Here is a 24,287-nt window from a genome sequence, read left to right on the forward strand (position 1 = left end):
TTTCCTGACAGGAAAAACAAGAAAAATCAAAGAACAAGTCTGATCCTCTATGAAATGAACTCTCCACATTGTTAGCCATTTTTCTAACTCTTGACAATTCCTTTTGTTGTTAGCTCAAACTTAGAAATTCAATCTTACCTACCAAAATCAGGTGATATCCAATTATGTGACTGTGTATCATGTCAAACTTTAGCTGTTACACATATATCTTATTACCAAAATCAATGGGTTAATGAGCAAACACTTTAAACTATTTACATTTGATATGTTTAAATAACACTTTGTAAATGCTGTGATTTTGACTCATCAATTGTGTCCTCAATAAATCCATCTGCACAAATACATAGTATATTCTGGACTCAGCAAGAGTTGAACTTCAGAGAATTATGAAAATGTAAATGTTGATTAAAATAAAGTTTTAGTTAAATTTAGACACAATCTGAATTGAAGGCAATACATATTGATAATCTGAGACTTGTTAGAGATTGACAAAAATGCATAAAACACTCGTTTGGGGGTGTTAAGAATACTCCGTTGTCTGTCATCTGTCAGTCTGTTAGTGTGTGCGCTATTTTTACTGCTAACTAATTTTCCTCTTGAACTGGCAGGAAACGTTTATTGACGCTTTAAAATAATAATAATTGGGTTACCGTCTTTCCAAGGGTCTTAGGCTTTAATTTTAAGTGCATTACAATTTCTATTGGTCGACTACTACGTTTGTCGTTAGAACAAAAAATTAATGTTCTTACCGAGAAACATTAAAATTAGACCTAAAAAGTGACTTCTAAAGTATAAAAATGTTTTATTTTTACATAACGACCTATTTTTGTTCTGACCAAGTTTCAAGAAGATTGGCCAATAAATGTGACAATAAGTGCCTAAACAAGGTTTCACTACAGCCATGAAAGCAAAAGTGCCCCACCCCTGGCAGCAAAGGAACAGGAAACTTTTTTAAAATTCAGACAATTTTACGGAAAATGTGACTTCTAGAGTGAGCCAAAGGGTTACAGGGTTTTACTGTAGCCATATAAGAGAAACTTACTCGCCCTCTGGCAGCCATATTTACCAAAGAAACTGAACCATTTTTTAATCAACCCAGATATCATTGAAACAAATCTTCTGACCAAGTTTCATGAATATTGGACAAATTTTGTGTCTTCTAGAGTGTTAACAAGGTTTAACAATAGCCAATAAGCTGCGCCCTGGCAGCCATGGTTTCCAACAAAACGGAACCATGGTCACAGATATCATTTAACAAAATTTGGCCAAGTTTCATTAATAATAAACTCAAATTTGATTTCTACAGTGTTAACAAGGTTTTATTGCAGCCATATCAGGAAAACTGCCCCGCCCCTTGTTTTCATAGGAACTGGAACCATTTTCAAACTCAGCAAAGATATCATTAAGGACCAATGTTCTGACACAGTTTCATGAAGATTGGGCCATAAGTTTGACTTCTAGAGTGTTAACAAGGTTTTACAATAGTTATATAAGGAAAACTGCCCTGCCCTAGGACAGACATGGTTTTCAACAAACTGTATCATTTTCGATCTCAGCTGAGATATCATTTGAACACATATTCTGACCATGTTTCATGATGATAGGACTATAAATAAGACTTAATATAATGTTACTCCAGCCATATGAGGAAAACTGCTCCCTGGACCAGATCTGTTTTCGAACTCAGATGAGATATTATTGGAACAAATGTTCTGACCAAGTTTCATGAAGATTGAACAGTAGATGTGGCCTTTAGAGTATTAAAAAGGTAAATCTTGACAACAAGTGACGTACCATGAGCAAAGGCAATAAAAGCTCACCATGAGGATGTTGTGAGCTAAATAGAAATGTACTACAATTGTTGAGATAAATCTATTAAAAGTAAGCTTCCACAATACTCTGTAACACAGTGGTTGTGCATGGGACTTGTGGAGTCCCTTGGAAGCAGTTCAAACCCAGCTTGGGGCAGTCAGTAAAGATGGGTTTTTATTTTCATCAACGTTGAATACTACCAAAACAAAACATTTAAAACTGTTCATCATTTTATTCTATTGTTTTCACCATATCACATTTTTTACACTTATTATGCAGAACATGAACCAACATGTCCCTCATCTGTGTCAATGTTGGCGAGCTGTAACAGTTGTACTGTTTGAGCCAACACATTTTAATGGTTATAGCTATCTTAGAAAACCAATGCTTGTGAACTTTGATTACAAAACAGTTTCTTTATATGAGATGCGTCAAGCAAAAACGGGCCTTGTGCCATATGCGTCCAGTGAAGCATTGGCTCTGCTGGTCAGGAGTTACCATGTCCGTCAATCAGACCACCAAACCTTCCGTGACTTTATATGACATAAGACCTATTTTTCGCATGACGCAGCTCATATTCAGCGGGATTTTTATTTTTAAACTATTAGAATAAATGTTTTAACAGGTAAATGTAAATGACCATGTTTAGCTATCACAAAGCAGTTTCCAAGAGATGTTCTTATCAACTTTTTGACTATAAATGATGAAAAATAACTGCCCACACTCAGAGGAATAAATATTGAAGAACAACATTCAGAATTTTGTATAACAAAGTCTCAAGGGAGGTAAGAATGTTAAAAAGAACAGATATAGAGACATGAGTTATTTGCACTTACATCTTTACACTTCATATTGGCAGTGTCAGCAAGAAATTATAACAAATAACATAGATGTTTCTATCTTCAATAATATGTTCGCTATTAAAAATTAAAAGCATATACTTCACTTGAACTTATATTTAAAATATTAAAAAAAAGATACAAGTTGTACTTTAAATTAATATTATACATTACATTTAAGCTATTGTTTTGAATCTCCACACCACATCATTTCAACATTTAAATATATTTGACACAAGTTTTCCCAAATAATATTACATATGGGTTAGTTTTTTTCAACATTTATAATTGTATTTATTTTTAATGGAAATAGTTAGACATTCTTGTTGAGAATCATCAATAATATCATGTGACAAAATAGATCGGTTCAATAGCACCCTCATATATATTCTACTGACATTTTTAAGTTAAAAAAACTAAGGAATAAACAATATTTACAAACAACAAAGCACATTAAAAGTTTATAACTATTGAACGCAATAGGCAAATCTTTTCCATATATTCATTGAAACTTTTTTTTCAGAATTATTGAATTTACTCATTAATGCCACAAAGTATTAACTTATAAAAACACATTTAATCATAATCTTATTTCATACAAGTTATTCTAAGCAACAAAAGAGAAATTCTTGCAATTTGATACATGAAAAATAAAACATGTATTCAATAAAATGCCAATAATAACGTGGTACCATATTTACACAAAACACGTCACTAAAACATTATTGTTTGACAATAAAATAATAAATTCTGTTCCTTCTTGCGTCTAAACTGCACACAAATTTGTAGACTGTCACCGGCAGTAAAGCGCACCGTTGGAAAAATACAGCCCTGGTGTCCGATAACAGAGTTTGATAAACAGTTGCACATGGCACTTCCAATGTCAGATATGTACATTTTACAAAACAAAACCAACACAATATCCTTGAGACAAAACTATGGGTAATGTCAGTCATGATCAATGCCCATAATGGTCTTTGAGTTTGTAACTCCACTTCATTGGCATTGATGCCCAGTACTTGACACAAGGGTGTTCTCCATTGTTTTCAATTACACAATTTACATTAATGACTGTAGACTTTCCATAGACAGTTCTTGCACAAGATTGTACAGTTAATGAATTGTATTAACTGTCACGTGCTGCGTCTCAGAAGAACATCTCCATCTTCATTCAAGCATGGAGCAAATTTCAGGCACTGAACAAATTATTCTGAACACAGTCATGTCCAAGCATCATGGAACAAGCACCAAATGAATCTCCACCGACAGAGTGAGTGGAGAGTTTTCAGGTGGAGATAATTGGTGAGTGATGTGAAGGTGGTGAGGATGAGGTGGGTCTCTGAGGAACTGCATGGGTGAGCACATGGGGGTGAGGCACAGACCGGGCGATGGACTGGGGGAGGCCACTGTGGGTGATGGGGAGTCCGCTGTGGGAGATGGGGAAAGGGGGTGGAGGCGGCCGCGTGGGGGAGTCTTTCTCTGCTTTCAGTTTGAGCCAAGTCTCGCCCAGAGCCTTGGCAAAGTGATCATCCACAGATCCTGGTTCTGCTGGCTCCCCTTTCTGGGCCTTCAGTGCAGACCAAGTGCTGTCTCCAAGGGCTCGTGCAAAGTGGTCGTCGACTGACTCCACGTGCTGAGCGTATGGTTGGGGTATTGGTGTGGTTGGGACCGCCAATGTGGTGCTCGCGTATGACGGGGGCGGTGAGGGGGTCGCAGACTGAGACTTTGCCAGGTACTCTGGGTAGCGCTGGCCCAGTGAGCGCCGGAAATGTTCCTCTATGGCAGGATCCACACCAGTCTCTGAAGAAACAAATTAAAAAATTGTTGAACTCATGATTCAATTTGTAAAGGCTTCATTTTCAAACCCTTAGATACTGATGAGCAGCAAACTGCACATAACCCGATCAGCCTGCTAGTTACTCGCAGGCTGTTCTGGTTTTAGGCTGGTGGCATAGAGCCATTTTCACTTGGCCTCTGAGTGGGAAAGGGTAGAATGTGATTTTGTTACTGGCAATTAATACCATAAAAAGACAGTTACCATTGGACACTTACAACTTCCAAATTTAATTATTATTGAGCACTGTTGGTATGTTTTGGGATACAATGTGCTCTAATTCAAAACATGCATAAAGCAAGATCAAGGCTTGCATTAAATCCATCCACGCTGTCCATTAATTTAAAGAAATTTGAAACAATGACATTGAATTATTGCCCAAACAAAAGGTGCAGCAATTAATGCCAGCCAACCACATCCATTCTTAGTTTATTTTCAATCATAACCTGTCAGTCTGTCAGTCCAGAGGTAACCAGTGGTGTGCCATTGAAGTGTGGGAGGATGTAGTAGTGTGCCAGTGAAGTGTAGGAGGATGTATAAACGATGATAACAGCTGTGTTTTTGCTTCATTCTTACAAAGAATGGTTATAATGTGTAATATTTTGCATTATTTATGGTTATAAGTAATATCCTGCAAGCTCACTTTCATGAATTAGCCCATGATGGACAATTTTGTGAATAAATGCACACACATGGATTCTGAAATATAAATTCCATATCTTACTTCAGACACATGAAGGATAATACATGGTTTTTTATAAATATTATACTTCCTATGGTTGAAACATCATTCCCTCACATGAAGTGAAAAGTGAAATTTAATAGGCAACACCGGATGTTCATAAAATTATGGCAACTTAATTTATGTGATGACATTCAACATTCAAGTTGCAGAAATATGATTTTAAGTTTTATTTAATGTCTAATCTCAACTGAAATGCGGAGTGAAATACATATCTGTTGCATCAAATGATTTCTATACACAGAATCTAAAAATGAGATGTTATCTTATTTCCAAATCAAATTTAGTTTTTATAAATACAATTGGAAGCACTGAAAACAGGACTAGCTATTATTTAAAGTTATGCAATTTAAAGACTCGCATTCATATTTTAGCAGATTTTTTATTTATTACATTGGAGTAAAATATATACCTTTGATTAGTGGGAAATGCGCCCTAAGAATGGACAAGTAAATGCCCTGAAAAATGGCAGAGGAGGTGGGTTTCACATGACAACAGAATTAAATTGAAAATTCACATGACAACAGAATTAAATTGAAAATTATTAGTTGTCTTTTTTTAAATATTTGCATGCAAAATTCATCTGCAAATTGATTCATTAATCAAATGTCTGTGCATTTATGGAGACTTTGTTATCCATACATGTTCATGTACCGTGCATTAGTAATTAACGACACTGTGTTAACATTCACCTCATGACAGACAGAGAACAAAGCAAAAGGCTTAAAAACAGAACATTGATACACTTTTAAAGCTATTTCTAACAAACAAAATATTTCAGTCAAATAAACATCATTATATTTCCTTATAAGTAAATTTATTTTTTTGAGCAATGAATATTTGCTTGATGAATGACACCTTACATCTCACTGAAGTCTTCGGCATTTAAAGATATTTAGATTACTTGTATGAGTCTTCATGCATCTTTAAGTAACAAAATTCTTAGTTTCAATAATTGTTAATTATCCCTTTGAATTTTAATAATCTCTAATTCACAGCAATTAACTGGTATATAATTCCTTAGAAACATTTATTAATATTCAATAGATCTAGGTAGATGAGAGAAATTGAGAACCATGTTTTATGACACTTGACAGATTTCTTTGAAATTAAAAGCTACTTTCAACAAATAAATGTGGCCAACAGTTCCTCTTATATTACCACTGTGTGTACACCATGATATTTTAATAATCTGACACATAATTTGTATATCCATAAATAACTGAGTAAATGCAGAACTTAGCAGACCAGACAACATAACTTACAATTTATCAAGTCATAATTTACCAGTCTGGTCTCTTAGAGCAGAAGGGTTTAATTAATTTTGGTATTTTGCAAACCAGTCTATGCCATAACTGATTACAGGGTTTTCTTACTTAATTACCACTTGTCAGAAGAATTACCCATTTTGTACATCACTGGGAAATAAGAATCAGTGCCTTTGTATAAAACACTTTATTGAATTGTACAGTGCAAATTTGCCTACAAGCTACATTTATGTTCTGGTTCTGCATAAAATTGTTCCGAATGAACTTAAGAACAACGATATCTGAGATTTGGTGGCATATATTACGATACAGCCCAGAAGGATTGTAGCACATTGTATTTTCACCTAACTACCCAGTAGTTGCCATAATCTGAGTTCAAATACTTTTCAGGATTACAATTTGCTTATTGAAGCTGCAATTTAATAATCAACAAGCAAATTCATTGAATTGATATCCCCCGCCAATATGCTTCTGGACACACAAGTGTTATATTTGACACTAAAAAAGCATTTTTTTAAGATACAAAGGGCCATAACTCCGTTATTAACAGATGGTGTACAATGCCATTTGGCGTGCATCATCCTCTTATCCATATTATATAATCATATATACTCATACCAAGTTTCAATGAAATCGGCCAAAGCACTTCCAAGATATGGCTCCGGACACAAAAGTGCCGGACGGACAGAAAGACGGACTGAAGGACGGACGGAAGGACGGACAACGCCAAAACAATATCCCTCCGCCGTTGGCAGGGGATAATTAGCTGCTATTAAATATGTAAGTAACTGGTCATGTGATTTGTGAGCTATCAATAATTCAAACCATAGGACAGGATGCTTGTTTGGCAAAATACATGTAACAAACTGCTATAGAGCCCACAGATTTGTGATTTAAAGATACCATGTGACACCCTTTGATGCAAGGTTATCTACGTTTTTAGCTAAAGATGAAACTGTACTAATCAAGGCGAAAATCTCGAACAAAGTTTTAAACTGTTTGGAACAGGATCAAACAGATTGTCGATAAACTGTTCAAAAACGGTCACTAACAATATAAGACTATCACATTACTTCGATGTAGTAACAGATAATGCGTACTGGCAAAACTTCTGTTCTTCGAATAAGAAAAAAACACTAATTATTTTATTGAATTCGTCTTATATTTCTACTTGACAGCGACAAAACAAAAGCCGGTGTACTTAAAGACCTTACAAGCACAGAGCTGACACATGAAAACAATAAAAATGTCACCTGTAGTATAGAATTAGCAACCATTAACCACAGCAGGATTTGTATTTGCTCAAATGTGGAGGTAAGGCCCAAAACATAATGTAAAATATGACTGGGGGTTTGATATACAAACATGTCACACATGTGCACATGTAAATACTTTTTATAAATACAAATGTCCCATTTTAGATGCTGCTGAAGTGGTCCAAGTGACATTTAATTGTCTTCTGTGTTAATATTAAACGTTTCTACCTTGACACATATTAACAATATTTTTCAATTTTTCATTTGTTGACTTTTAAATTCTGTCTGTGATAGGAGGCTTGTTTTTACAAAGCCTGCACAGAGTTGGCTTGCAGTTAGTTTTTATATACAACTCAAAGGTTGAAATAGTGCAAAGTAATAAAATAAAGTTACCAAATTTTTAAAAATAGTAAAGTAACTTTAACTTCATAATCTAGATTAATTTTTTACATAAAATCTCCTAAAATCGGCATTATTTCAAAAAGTCAATGAGAAGTATAGACACTGACCTTTTTGTCTTAGACAACAGTCATATGCTTACACAACTATAAAAAAAAACCTTTCTCCAAAAATGAGAGGTAAATAAGTTAAAATAATTGAACCTCAAGATAAAAACAATTGTCTAAGTGGCTCATGCACGCATCTCCCACGACTTCTTGATGAAACCAATAGCTTTTAAAAAGCAGTTCTGTTCTGAAAACGTTTCTACTGCTAAGACAGACACACTTCAGAAAGCATTTGCACTAAATTTATGGCCTGCAATAAATATTTTGAATGATATCTTTTTAAGAATTCCGAGACATAGGCAGGTATTTTAAATACCTATTGGCACAGACAGAGGAAATGTGTTATCAGCAGCAGTGTCTGAAATTTGTAATGGATGTTTGTCCTATACGTAAATTATGAATCGAATGTGAGAAGGCCTTGATACATATTGCAATTGGGTCAGTGCAACACAGCTCGATGCATACATCTGTATCAACTTAATGTCTTCATTACAGCTTATCGAGCGTACATGTACATGTGCATGTCATCAATGTACAGAGAACCTTAAACCAAATTGTTTGGCAAATTGGCGTACATTTTGTGTGGCATGTTCTTAGAGTGTCACAACTTCTACTATATGGAAGAACAAGACTTTGATATGAAGATTTTAGTGTATCTTTGAGAGATAACCTTGAACATAACTATGAAACTTAACAAAAATAGTCAGAGCCAATATTCCGACAGTATGTGCCCAGTTCAAATTAAGCAAGGACAGGTGCATGTGCAGTTAAGTTATGGAGTCAGTATTACACCTAACAATTATGATGCAATACTAACCAGAATCACTGGCAGCAGGGCTGAATGATCCGTTACTGGCGGTCTCATATTTCCGGTCTGGCACAGTCACGCAGGTGATCACCGACGGTCGGCTCAGCGGGCTCTGACTGTCACAACGTCTTCCATCAATGCTGTTCCGTTGACGGTTCCCGTTATTGACTGTCAGGTTGAGGGGCCGGTCATGAGGGGAGTCGGGCAGGGAGCCAGGGTATCCAGGAGGGGGGTGGGGCGGCGGTGAACGCAGCATCTGCTGACTAGAGAGTAGGGTCTGTGGGTGCAGACTGTACACCTCTGACCCACGGACGGGTTCCACATTTCTGTAGTGATCTGGGGGCGATACGGATCTTAAAGTTCTGAAAAAACAAGATATACCTTATATGTTATGCCTTATATCGCTCCATTGGTGCACAAAGGTACCATGTGTCATTTAAATTCAATGACACATGGTACCTTTTTGCACCAATTGGTCGATATTATAAAACTCATCTTGTACTTCTGAAAGAACGATTTATGCCTACTATATTATGCCATGTGATGACATTGTATACATAATGATTTTGAACATACAAATCTATGAGCAAGGAATACTGAACATAATTCTTTACATATCAACAACATTTTTCATGCGATACAACAAAGTATATGTCAGACACTACAATTACTTCTGAGTCATGAGCGCACAGATCTTGCATCATCACATTACAAAGATTACAAGGTCTTATCCCCACAACAATAAACCAAGGATCAACTTCCGCCCATCAAGGTCTTTTAATACCAAAGTGCAGGTTACACCCGAATAATGCCAAAAAACGTGCACAAGCACTTTGATCCTTCAAGTAAGAACAACAACGACCATGGAGGTTGTGCCAAGTCAAAACAAATCATCTCAGACAATGCAATGAGGTAAATGTTGCTCTGCCATGAAAGTTGTTACCACATCCGCCCACATGTTAACATGCAGCCTAACAAGAGGCAACCATGGCTACATGGCTGCCAGCTACCTGTAGACCCTGAGTCATAGGCCATATACATCATACATCATATATAGGAGCCTCACTCTTTGAAAATAGGGTAAAATGCTTGTGCATGGAGTGTTGTCCCAGATTTGTCTGTGCAGTCCACACTGGCTAATCAGGGAGGACACTTTTTCTACCTGAACAGGATTTTTTGAAGAGACTTTCTTTAAACAGAAAAATATCATAAAAGCGGGAACTATTGTACCTGACTAGCCTTAGCTTGCTTTTCACAGAGCAAGTCTTGTAACAGAGCAAGTCTTGTAACAGAGCAAGTCTTGTAACAGAGCAAGTCTTGTAATTATGTACATGACAATAAGTTGCACAATGAAAACAGATTTAGCCTCAGATTGTGATGTTGTCAGCTTTTCTATTTTGCTTTCCACTAAACTTGATGCTTTTCACTGCCTCCCATTATAAACACTTTCGTAATTTCGTAACATCAATAAATTTTGAATTGAAAGATAATACAAATATAATGATGTCTTATCAAATGACTGAAACAGAACTTAGGAAATGCAATAAAAGCCCCTAGCTGTGGTGTGATAAGTCAGCATGGTAATATGTTATGCAAATGAAGATTTAATGATCAGTTATTTTATTTTAATTGTGTGGTCTAAAAAAGATAAATGCATCCATTTTAATCAGGTTCTACTGAGACATTCTCACTTTTCACACAGCACTGCTTCCTGCTAGCAATATCGTTTAGTACAGAACACAATATATTTTTAATTTATGGGTCATTTATTTAAATTCTATGCAGTGCATATACAAAAGGTGAAGTTTTGTTTATGCTACTCTATAAAACCTTCAATGATTTGTGCCTCGTAGTGATCCTCCATTAAAATGTGAGTTAACCATTTCTAATTGAATAAATGCCATGGGAAAAGTGTCACACTGACAATATGTGTCTTGTTCTGAGAAAATTGGGCTTAATTCATGTGCGTAAAGTGTCGTCCCAGATTAGCCTGTGCAGTCCGCACAGGCTAATCAGGAACGACACTTTCCGCCTAAACTTGATTTTCGGTAAGGAGGGACTTCCTTGAAAACTAAAAATACCATTAAAGCGGAAAGTGTCGTCCCTGATTAGCCTGTGCGGACTGCACAGGCTAATCTGGGACGACACTTTACGCACATGAATTAAGCCCAGTTTTATCAGAACAAGACACATATGTTGTAGAACATCATCTGGTCATATAATTCTTCATTTCAAATTTATTGTACTTTTGTACAATCTAAACAGTAAGAATATCAAAGCTGTCAATTAAAATCTGTAAAAACACCTGCTTGTACTATCAGCAAAGCTTATATCACTGGGTTTACAAAATGCAAACGGTAACATTCATTAAATCTGTTAAACTTGTTTTTGCACACTTAAGCATGAGTCATTTCCTAAATTTATTTTTACACAATACGACCTGACCGTTTATCTACTATACACCATTGATCAAGAAAAAATTACTGTAATAGGTGACACTTTATACAGGTTAAACAAACCATGTTAAATGTAAGGCTGGCATGTTTTTACTCCTGCTTAAACAAGATCATGCAATACTTGGCAAGAGATGAAGGAATTACAAAGCAGAACTAGAAACATTTCATTGTATTCTTGTATTCTTGATTGTGATCCGCAATTTGATAGCACCCCAAAATCACCCCATGTCAGTTCAACCTTTCATAAAAAAGAGCGCCAAAATTGTATCTTCTCAAAATGATATGATCACCCCTTCTCAAAGGATATTTAATACTGCTTACTCTAATGTGAAATACAACATGAGATAATGACTAAAAATACAATATGATTAATCAGATTTAAAATGGTAAACAAACTCTTAGTCATGAAACAACTAGGCCATGTAAGGAATGATTTAAGCTGCAGGCTGTCATATTAATTTGAATAACTTTATATACTTAAATGTTTAAATTAAACTAAAGAGCACTAACATTCTGCCAACATGGTACCAGAAGTGGTAATCATGTGATACTGTGAAACCATTTATTTTCGACAGCACAAAATTTCGTCATTTTTATAAAAATGACGATTTCGTCAGCACTTTAATTCGCCGATTTCTGATTTTGAATTTAAAAAAAAATGCGTCAGTCAATATCCGATTTGTGTGTAATACATATTCGCGATCAATCGCAGTTGCGAAAAATCGTGGTACGAATGCGGGAACATGCCAATTAACTAGTCTTTTGTTATCAAGGGACAGTAATGGACCCTCTTAATGTATGCCATTCACACGTTCATTGTTATGATTAGCGGACAAGTGGGATCGAATAACCGTTAACGAGTGTTTGTAACAACGAAGCCAATTGCCAATTAGTCTTATTCTATTATTATAATTGCCATACTGATAACAATCGTACCTTTATCGGCACCAATTAGGGAAGGTGCGAACAATATGGGTTATAACTAGTGTTAGGAAATTCAAGTTTGTTAAGTGTGTTTTTTTTCCAAATAAAATGCTTTTTTATTCTGATATCAATATTAAAATTATAAACTCTATGTGTGTGTTTGTTCTTAAAAAGTAAACTACAGGCATATAAATCAATAATGTCAATAATTTAAAAATAAATAAATTGAAACACATACAATGGTAATAAGTGTGGTTAAACGCAAACAATCAAACAACAAACAGCAATTAAAATATTCTTTATTAATTTGTGATAAATACGCATGTTGATAACACATCGTCATCTTTTCATTTGGTTTATTCTCTTTCATCGGCATTCGCTGCGTGATGGTTAATATGCAACACCCCTGAAAAACACAATGCACCTAATGGGTAATAAAGTTATAAACAATTAGCGCTAATTCATTACCATTCTACATAAACGAAGTCAACGCATTCGATACAGCTGTACTGCACACGCGTTTAAAAGAAGTGTAACGTGTCAGTTAAGTACCTTGTGTAATCTACATCCCTTTGTGTCAAAACCGGATTAATCTTGATTACGAAACAGCAGTGAATGTGTGCATGGATTATGTTGTAATTTAATTCCTCATGTCTACTGTAAAATTTTAAAATATTGTTCAACTTAGTGTTTGTTTTTGTTCAAACATAGAGCATGATTGTTCGTTAGGATCTTAAATTCGCCGATCGGTCGACTGACGAAATTTATGAAAATAAATGCCTGACGATTAATAATGGTTTCACAGTAGTCAAGATGGTGACATCCGTGCTGAGGCAGGTATTTTTCGCCTTTTTATACCCTTTAGTACTTGTATTTATTTTTTAAATGGCCCTAACTTTCCAGCCATATCAGAAAGAATGTTACTAGCTATTTTTTTTAATTGACCTCACTCGCAGCAAAATTGTTTAGCGGGATGACCTAATTACAGCTTAACTATGAAAATTTGCAGGCAGCAAAGTTGAGATATAAAGCGAATTTTATATGAAATAAACACTAATCACCTTTTTACTGATAGGGCTGGAAAGTGACTTTATTTAAGAATTAAACAAAGGGTGAAAAATAACTGTCTCGGCATGGACGGCATCTTGACTATCACTTGATTAACCCCTCTGGGTACATTTGGGAAGATGGTACTAATTATATAGAAAGGATGATTTGTAACTATTGCAGTAACTGTTTGTTCTGTCACAAGTAAGAGAAGCACACAATTTGAATAATTGCCTGATTGTTTCAATTCTGGAGAGAGCAAGAAAACAAGAAAACAAATTAAATAATTTGTAACTATTTTTAAGTCGGTGTGTACAAGAAAATAATTTGCTCGATGATCAATTATCTAATCCATTTATGTTCAAAGAATAGTTGTTTTTACTGGAACAAATGCTACTAGATGTTTTGTTGTCAATACAGCTAATATAGCAGAGACAAGACTCAAATCTATTCATCATAATTTGATGTCCTTATATCCATAAAAGGCATGTTGTTAACGGTCAACTTCCCACTGCAAATTTACTGATGTCTGACCCTATATAAAACCCTGACCACCAATTCTAAACAGGATGTCAACATCATTATCAAAACAGACCTGATAAAAAAGCCACATCAAAGACAGAGACAACATTTGTACCTGTGAACTCTGGCCAGCAGGTCAAAATGACAGAACAGGTACAAAGTGGAGGGAACCAAACTGAAGTGTAAACTTAATACAATTGAGGACACAAAACACTGACTATATTCAATTTGGTTTTCATTCCATGCAGGTATTAGCAAAATCTGCAACCTTAGTTACTGCTGCCTTACAAATACCAAAATGTAATAAATGGACTTACTGGCAACTGGACTAAAGGAAACAATTTAAATTTAACAAATGTTTGCTCTTTATCCATATTTGTGTAAAATTTAATTAAATCGCTCAAATTTGCCAAAATACACCTATAAAAATACTTAATTTTCTTCGTGGTAGCTTATAATTATATGCTTCTTGCTATTTTATTTTTGATTTCATAAATATGAATCAGCGAGCAAAACTTTTTTTTTAAATATTTCTATCACTGCAGCAATTTGAGTCATGCAATACAAGTCATATGAACAACTTCTATTCTTCTAACAATAGGATCTCCGCATCGCGATGAATGCTTTATGGCCAACCATCAAAACAGCGTGTACATAATTTTTAATTAATAAAAACTCCTCCTATTTATCAAGCCGACAGTTTCGAGCCATGCTGACTCAGTTCACAGGTTTGAAAGTGATGAAATCAGATCACTGGTGTAAATTATTCGCTTTTTTACAAACCACAAAAATCGTGCTCATCTTGCTGCATGCAAACTTCAAACCATTTCATAACCTTATAAGACAAGAAACCGTCGGAGACAAGTGATGCTCCCCAAAGGGTTTTTTTTGTCACAATATTGCACTATATATTCAGATAAAAGGAAACGTCTTGAGGGCACAGTAGTTGGGGGGACAATAATTTTTTTATAGAAAATTTCAAAGGGCATGAACTCTGTGAAAAATCATCCTACCATAACCCGCTGATAATATGCACATCTCCTCTTGGTAGTGAAGCTTCCCATAAAGTTTCATTAAATTCCGGTCATTAGTTGCTGAGAAATAGCCCAGACAAGAATTGCACTATATGTACAGTTAATGGAAAATTTCAAAGGGCCATAACTCTGTGAAAAATCATCCGACCAGAACCAGCTGATAATATGCACATCTCCTCTTGGTAGTGAAACTTCCCATAAAGTTTCATTGAATTCCGGTCATTTATTGCTGAGAAATAGCCCGGACAAAAATTGTGCACGGATGGACGAACACACAGACGGTCGGAAAAAGCGGCGACTATATGCTCCCCCCCAAAATTTTTGGGAGAGCATAATAAAGTAAACAGTAGTGGATTAATCATTGTTACCCTGAGTAGAGATTCATTTTCACAATGTCAAAATTATTTAATGATTATTTGCAAATAGGCATGTATGGTCACTATTTTGTAGTTTTTAAAACAACCAATTATGTTTGTGTGTGTGTGTGTGTGTGTGTGTGCCTTTGTGAGTTTCTAAAAATAATTATATCAAAGGGTTTGAGAAGCAACAAGATCTATTGTAATTTTTAAATATCTTAAAATACACCATTATAACAAGCAACCATTTCATACAGATAATTTCTTCCATCTTGTTGAAATGTTTCACACAATGCAATAATTGGGACCTCTTGAAAGTCTAGTCCCACTTGTTAGTGAACCACCCATCTCACCTACATACTGTCCATATCACTTACATACTATAACTCTTTTTCATTTCATTGACAAGCAAATGCTTCTCCAAAGCGCAATGAATTTCATAAACACCACTCCATCAACCGACTTTCGTGACTACATGCAAGGAAGGCATTCACCTGTACATAAGTGCACCACAAACCGCAGTCCGCACAGAGCATCTCAAGGTCATCTAACAATTACGGCACAACTTACAAACCCAGAGGAAAGACCTTGGCAATACTGGAAATGTTTTCCATCTCCCCCTCAAGACCTGCATTATTTATGGCCAAAGTTTCAATGAAATCTTCACTCTTGCTAAAACCAAAGACCACCATGTTGTGGGATATTTAATAAAGAGCTATGGGATTCCTTGCATAAAGCATTGCATCAAAACTGCTCTGAATACTTGCCCAAATTTACAAGGGTTCATTTATTGGAAATATTTTTAATTGCTGTAACCCTATACATGTATTTGATTAAAAGTTTGATTTAATTTATTTATAATTATTTATTAATTATAATTAATTTATAAACTTATTTACATACTGGTCGTGTACGTAATTCCAGCCACTTTTGGGACTATTTTAACAAAATCTTTTGTTTTAGGCAACTGGTTTAAACTAAACTTCACATGTATAATCCTGGGTTCAAAACTCACCTAGCATGAACATTTCAATAGAATTAGATCAGTGTATGTTACTTTTATGAACAGAAATTAATGACATATAAACTATCAATTTTCGTAGGGCAATTGTACCTAAAAAATCGGCCACTTTTCAGTTTAATCTGCATGTACAATTACAAAGCAATATCTGTAGACGAATGTCCTCATTTTAAGAGTATTAATAAAGGTTTACACAAACACAATTTTTGACTTGAAACTTAAAATATATGCGACATTATTATACGAGTTACTCCCCCTACCTATTTTAATAAATATTAACAGGCCTGCACGGTTAATGGGGAACTGCAAATTCATAAAAAATATTTATTTTTAATAGTTTTAATCAATTTTTACTAACATAGCTAAGAAAGTAAAAACATTTTGTTTAAAAAGTTTACTTTAGTGTCGATTTTTAGTAAACGCTTATATTTAATTTTACAACATATAAACTATTAATATTCAAATCAAGGGAGGTAATTCATATATTAAAAGTTTATATTTTGGTCCTGATTTTTTTGTTTTAAATGTATGTTTTTATACAATTTATTAAAAATACCTTAATTAAAGTTTATCAGATAGAAATAATAATAAATTTATCAAATATATTTGTTTCTTATATGAATATAATTTTTGCAATGGATAATTACGTCACTTTTCCCATAAGAGAAATATCTTGAGTTATGTTTGAGACATTTTAATGCAAACATTTACAGTGATATGCTTCTTTAATTTGCAAAATATTGAGATGAGGGTTGGTTTTCAAGTTGATTGTTGTAAAAATAATCAAAACATGTGTGTTAAGATCATGAAAATGATTAAACACAGGTGGCCGATTTTTTACGTACAGGCCGGAATTACGTACACGACCAGTAGTTATTTAGTTGAAAATGTCAGATAACAGTTTAACATTGTTGAGGTCGATTTTTGGTCAATAATGCCAAACAAATGAAAATTAGCATACAGTCAAACCTGAATTCAGCTGTCAGTCAAGGGAAATGATCAAAGTAACCGTTGCCCACAGGTGACCGTTGAATTCGGATCACAATTTTAAGGTTTGTCAGTTGGTAGTATTACTACGTCGTTACCCCACCCAGTCGTTTGCATACAGTGTAAAACAAATGCTCATTGCATTAACAAAGCATAATAACAGCATTAACTTACGCGTGTACATTGAATAATAGAGAATAATATCTTTTAGATTGATTTAATTTCATATTGTTAAATTAAACAATTACTTTATCAACGCTGGTATAATTGTTTCCTCATACATCTCATTCATTCAGTAAATAAAGCTTGTCACGTTCCGTTGACGTCACGTCCGTAAAAGTCTAAAAAACAGATTCTGTATCATAAACCGATAGTACGGTGTAATTGTACCGTTCTAATTCAAAGAAATAGCGGTCATTTAATTTAGCGATAATTACTTTCAACAAGTCATTAACTCTGACATATTTTTCTTGAAGAAACCCCCACAATTATCCCCGGAAAAGAAACCTTCTCAACACCTTATAATTTGTTTACTCGCAGCGGGCCGCTTTTTTAATATCATAGACAATTACCGCTTTCAGACGCTTTAAACGCAAAATAGACGGACAAATAATGTGCTGTGTTTTTAATTTTCGCGACTCGACACGACTGACGCGTGACCGTTGATTTCAGGTCAAACATGAATTTCGGAGTGGAATATAGTGGCCGTTGGCCGTTATGGTCAGGTGGCCGTTAAATTCAAGTGTAATATAGAGTGTTTTTCGTCGGGGGGATTCCAGACTGACCAATGTCTGCAGGTGACCGGTAAATTCAGGTGGCCGTTAGGTCAGTTTCGACTGTACATACAGACAGACAGATTGACAGACAAAGTCATTTTATTTCGAATTGTAAAATGTAAATTGTCAACAACACATAATATAGTTAAGTTTGTAAATTGTGATAGGAACAGAGTTTTATCCATATTAACAAATCATTTACTTAGAGAGTAAAGTGGTGTTTGCACAAATAAAATATAACAACAAACAACAAATAAAATGTATGAGCACTTAATACTAGCCCTGCTAATAAATGATGCATAATGCAGGAAACTTTATATAGATTGGCACATGAATATAACACTAATACTCTGCCAACATTGTGTTCTATTATAAGTGTACTGCCTAGAAATAGTGGTTTAAAATCATTTTTAGTACTCAGAGTGGTACATTTAGAAAGGTATATTTTAAGGCACAGGGTTTAAAAATACTTTCATGGAATGCAATCATAGCTTAGGGATATTGTTAACTTCAGACAAAAACAAGCAATAAACTAAGTATGTAATACCAATAACTTACTATAACTGAAAACAACATGCATGTTTCTGTTATCCAATGTCAGACATGTTTGTTTTAGAACCAACAACATATAGTCTTATACATGTAAGAATGCAAGCAATTAATATCACAGCTTATATGTATTCAGTTTTGTATATTATGACATATTGTATATTAATGTAAGCAAAATATACGACATAGTTATGATGTAATACCTTTGAAACTGTGCAATATGGGGATATTTCTCACACATTTAATCCCACAGTAAGAAAACAGTAACATTTGGGGAAATACAGAAACCATCCACATTTCGTAATATAATTGAGCATCACTCAGTGAAAAGGGGTTTTAATGCATGTGCGTAGTATTGTCCCAGGCTTATCAGGGCGATACTTTGTGCCTAAACTGGATTTTCATCAATAACAGTATTCCTTTCAACAAAAACACAATATGAGGGGAAACAGTGCTCCAGGCAGCTAGGCCAAAATTGAAGGGCTCCGCGCCCTGCCCTCCCTAAGCTTCGCCCTCCCCTTCTGATGCCCCGCCCTGCCCTTTTAGTATAAAACAAGAGTGCCAAATTGTCACAAGATACGCCCGTTCGAAGGTTTTAGACACCATGCTCAATGCTTGAAATGCACTTAGTGACCTCGAGACCTAGTTATTTACCCGGCATGACCCATATTTGAACTTGACCTAGATATCATTTAGATGCAACATCTGACTAAATTTGGTGCAGATCAGATGAAAATTACTTCAATTAGAGAGCGGACACCATGCTAAATGCTTGAAATGCACTATGTGACCTCGTGACCTCGTTTTTGACCCGGCGTGACCCATATTCGAACTTGACCTAGATATTGTCTAGACACAACTTCTGACCAAGTTTCGTGAAGATCGGATGAAAACTATTTGAATTAGAGAGCGGACACTGCTGTGGACGCCGCCCGCCGCCCACCACTGCTGCTCACCGCATGCCAAGGGTGAAACTATAATACGTCCCGTTTTAAAAAACGGGTGTATAATAAGACAAGTTATTATTTATAAATCTCTTATAAGATTGTAATTAATTTATTCCTCATTGAGGACATTTTATTTGCATGGTTTAATAATGATGGAAATCATATATTCTAACACTTATTAAGAACATACAAAGAATAATGCAACTGGGAGCATTGAAGATAAGACTGCACGCTCGAAAGCGCCCTTTTGACAAAATTTTGCGTGTTAAAAGTGCCCTTTTGATAAATAGCCCCCCCCCCCCCCCCTCCGGCCCTTTTCAAATCCTAGGAGCACTGGGAAAGTGTCATCTCTGATTAAACTGTGCCATGATTTGCACAGCCTAATCCTGGAAAACACTATGCGCACATGAGTAAAACTCCTTTGAGTGAGGCTCCATCATAGTTGATGACACAATTTTGAAAAATGCTGTCTCAATATTAATTAAAGATATCCACAGACAGAGATTCTTGTGGGGAATATCACATAAAACTGCTGAGGGAGCCATTTCGGCAATTATTGCATTTTGATGTTGATTTAATCAACAGTAAGAACAAAAGGTTATGCAAAAGGAATGCAGGTTGCCTACAGGAGACCTGTGTTCAGAAGATTAATTATGTTAATTGGGAAAAATGGCTGAGACATAAGTTGCACTGCTTGGCACTAGGTTTATGAATCACATTTGCCTATTTTCTATTTAAATACTGAGTTTCTATCCAAACCCATCTGCTCCATAAAATGAATTCTTCGCAAGTTAATTGCTATAGGGCAAAGCATGATAATATTTTGTTTCCTTTTTTATAACGAATTCTCTATGGAAAATCAGGATAATTGTTTCAGACAACGTGTTCACTGTGGTCAGTTTTTGTTAATAAATAAATCTTATAAAATTATATCTTTATTTAAAGACTTTGAATATCAGAAATCTTGTCCTTTATTCAACCATATCAACAAAATACTACCCCCCCCCCCCCATTGCCTCCAGGTCGCCGTGGTGTAATGGGTATGGTGTCCGCCCAGCAACCGGGAGGTCACGGGTTCGATCCCCGCTGTGGGAGCATTCTTTCGATCTCCCATATAGACACCAAGTACTGGTTCTAGGCCCAGGAAATGGACTCGAGAGCATTTCAAATAAGTAGGAATTACTTTCTATGCAATCGAGCTAAAATAAATAGGTTTAAACTTAAACTCCAGGTGTAAAACAATTCAACTGCCTGCAATATTATGAATACTGGTTTTATATAAGATTAAACTTGTTTACCTTATATAAACAAAATGACTTAAAATGAGCACGAAACAACCCCCTGCACCTATTGACCCCAATTTCGTATTATAGTCTTAAATTTGTAACATGACCCCACATCAAAACAGGACCTTGGCTCTGTATTACTGGTAATAAGCATTAAATTGTTAAATCTGTTTAAAGTGGCGGCCATTCATTATAATGTGGTGTCGAAATGGGGTAAAACTATTCTAATGTGAACAGTAAATCATGCGCTATGAAAATGGATTAATCTCCTATCGATTTGGCGCCCACAAAATATGAAATGCAGCCAAACTATTGAGGCTAATAACCATGGCAGGTTGAAAATGGACCAGAATTCCTGAGTCACCTAGTTTTAATCATTAACTCAAAAGTGTCAAAATTACTTCATGACTCTTAAATCTTGGATCAAAAATTCAAAGAGAGCTGGGTTTTAGATTTTCTCCGATTGCATTTATATATTAAACCTCCATTACTTTTTATATTGCATAAAGAACATATTTGTGATTATATCATGTTGCTTCTTTTATCCCTTTGCATGCTGGGAAATTTGTCGTCTGCTAAAATGTCGTCTGCTGAATTTCTAAAATAAGCATTTTCTTCAGTGTTTTTCAAAGAAAACTATCAGAATAGCAAACAGTTTGGATCCAGATGAGACGCCACGTTCTGTGGCGCCTTATCTGGATCCAAACTGTTTGCAAAGGCCTTCACAATTCGGTTCCCGCACTGAAAGGGTTATTGACAACCTTATTTCATCAACAGTTGTATTTAATGTTATATTGTATTCTGTTCAGATATCAAACATAAGAATCCAATCAGTGCACATGTGCTTAAAACTTATCTGACACTGATGGCTGTTTGTTTTTCTGTCAAATGTCTTGAAAATCAAAATTGTGTACATTTAGCCACCAAAAAAACAACTAAAAGTAGAAGGTACAACAGTACTGAAAAGTTTTAAAATATCGAAACAAAGCCAATAATGCCCTTGACTTTATGGATAGCACCACTTTATAATTATTAATAGATAGAAATATGCAAATGTTTGCAGTTAAACTCTGTTCATGACGCAATCCGTGTCTTACCACTTCCGATCAAATGAATTGTGTAAATTATGAACCTGAAGCACTCAATAAATGTCAACAATCTATCACTTACGCAAAAGACAGGCAAACAATTGACAAATAAAAACCTAATTAAAATTTAATGAGATCATAATTACTTGTTTCACTCAGTACATCTTCATGACAGAAGGGTTTTTCACCTTTTATAACAGAGGCCTATTGAAGTCTCCCCCCAATGAAGCATCTCATGCATATTTCCAATTAATAAAATATTACACCAGCTCTTTTACTGTCCCAAATCAGCTTTTTAACCCTTTCCCACTTAGATACATATTGTGACACATTTGTAGTCCCTTAGAAAGTTACATTTAATTCAAGACGTTTCTTACTAGATTCAAGTTTTAACGGCTTCATTTCCAACCCTTACATACTGATGAGCAGCAAACAGCATAAAACATGAACAGACTGCGAGTTACTCAGTTACTCCCATGCTGTTCTGGTTGTATGCTATTTGAACATAGCCGTTTTCACTTTGCTTCTGAGTGAAAGAGGGTTAACTCTTTCAGCGCTGGAACCGGATTTTAAAGGCCTTTGCAAACAGTTTGGATCTAGATGAGACGCCACAGAACATGGCGTCTCATCAGGATCCAAACTGTTTGCTATTCTAATAGTATTCTTTGAAAATAATCAAAAATCCTAATTTTAGAAATTCAGCAGACGACATTTTAGCAGACGACAAATTTCCCAACATGCAAAGGGTTAAGCCCTATTTCTTCTGTAAATCGGTAGGCTAGGCTCAGCTAGGCCACGTCCCAATGAGAAGAAGACAAAAAGGTGTATGCATTCATAAACTAATTCAAGACTTCAATCTTATTATAAACAATATTGTTGTATATATCTACAAAAACTACTTAAATGTCTAGGTAGGTCAAAACTATAATTATCTAATTCTTTGCTAAGAACACAGTTATTGATATAAACACTATTTTTATCTTGTATATATGCAAACTATGAACTATTTCGGTTGAGTGTGAGCCCATTCTTTACTCTAAAATCTAAGAATGGGTTTGTGAATGCAATCTCTGGACTGGAAGGTGAATGGCAAGCCATGATTACTAAACAAAAAACTTCTGTTGACTTCCTTTTGCTCTGAATGGGCTAAATAAATTGTTAAAAGAATATTGAAAAGAGCTACAAAAATGCAAAAAAATGCATAATAACATGCAGTACTTTAATGATTGAAGAGCTGTACATAACTAAACATATATAAAATACCAACAGAAGCCAAACAACTACTGATGTATGCTCGGTATTTCTTGGGACAAGAAAAACATGTGAGTTATATAATAATTATTTTGATGGTACCTGTTGCGTTGTTTTACCTCATTCAATGAAAGATAGGCAGAAATTGTGCAATAACGCCCTCTTTTATTTGCGCACATTTGTCAACAGTAATAAATGGCACCCAGGTAAATACAGAACACAAAAGCTGAAGAAAGCAGGATCATGGAAATCGTACAATTGGGAGTTATGCACAAAGAAAATATTTCTACATCAGCATTAACTTAGGAATGGCTTACTCGCATATTCTCTTAGCCAGAATGTGCATTCTTCACAGAAAAAAATAGAAGAAGAAATGGCGGAATCCAAATAAAAAATCAGTTCACACTTAAACAGGAATAGCTGCACACACAAAAAAACACTGTTCTGTTTAGAAAGAAAACATGTTTGTTACGGTAATTACTACAATTGCCTCCCATTAGGCGTAGATGGTGGATATGTCTTTAACAATGCTTAAAATGGTTTCTCAAGTGAGCAAGACCCCACACTGTTGTGAAAGGAGTGGTCCATAAATACCAATAGAATATCATTGAAACATCAGACATATTTCTGCAAAGAGGTGTGCACTGTTAAAAGTACAAGGCCAAACCTTGAATCTCTTTGACATACATTTGAGCCTCGCTTTGGGAATAGGGGTTTAAATGCATGTGAGTAATGGGAATAGGGGTTTAAAGCATGTGAGTAATGGGAATAGGGGTTTAAAGCATGTGAGTAATGTGAATAGGGGTTTTAAAGCATGTGAGTAATGGGAATAGGGGTCTTAAAGCATGTGAGTAATGGGAATAGGGGTTTTAAAGCATGTGAGTAATGGGAATAGGGGTCTCAAAGCACGTGAGTAATGGGAATAGGGGTCATAAAGCATGTGAGTAATGGGAATAGGAGTTTGAAAGCATGTGAGTA

At 35.2% G+C, this 24,287-nt stretch overlaps 1 protein-coding gene across 6 annotated transcripts in view; it reads right to left on the minus strand.

The window, feature by feature from the left end:
- Positions 1–2,024: 2,024 nt before the first annotated feature.
- The window catches only part of LOC127832344 (transcription cofactor vestigial-like protein 4), a 121,213-nt gene continuing 98,950 nt past the window's right edge, over positions 2,025–24,287 (minus strand). For all 6 annotated transcript variants that reach the window (XM_052357762.1, XM_052357760.1, XM_052357759.1 and 3 more), the window contains exons 3-4: positions 9,075–9,427; positions 2,025–4,451 (exon numbers count right to left, since the gene is read on the minus strand). In XM_052357762.1, coding sequence (XP_052213722.1) covers positions 3,937–4,451; positions 9,075–9,427 — 868 coding nt within the window. In that variant the 3' untranslated portion in view covers positions 2,025–3,936. The remainder of the gene's footprint in view (positions 4,452–9,074; positions 9,428–24,287) is intronic.

This window comes from Dreissena polymorpha, chromosome 5 (genome assembly GCF_020536995.1).
Source record: "Dreissena polymorpha isolate Duluth1 chromosome 5, UMN_Dpol_1.0, whole genome shotgun sequence".
Classification (NCBI taxonomy): domain Eukaryota; kingdom Metazoa; phylum Mollusca; class Bivalvia; order Myida; family Dreissenidae; genus Dreissena; species Dreissena polymorpha.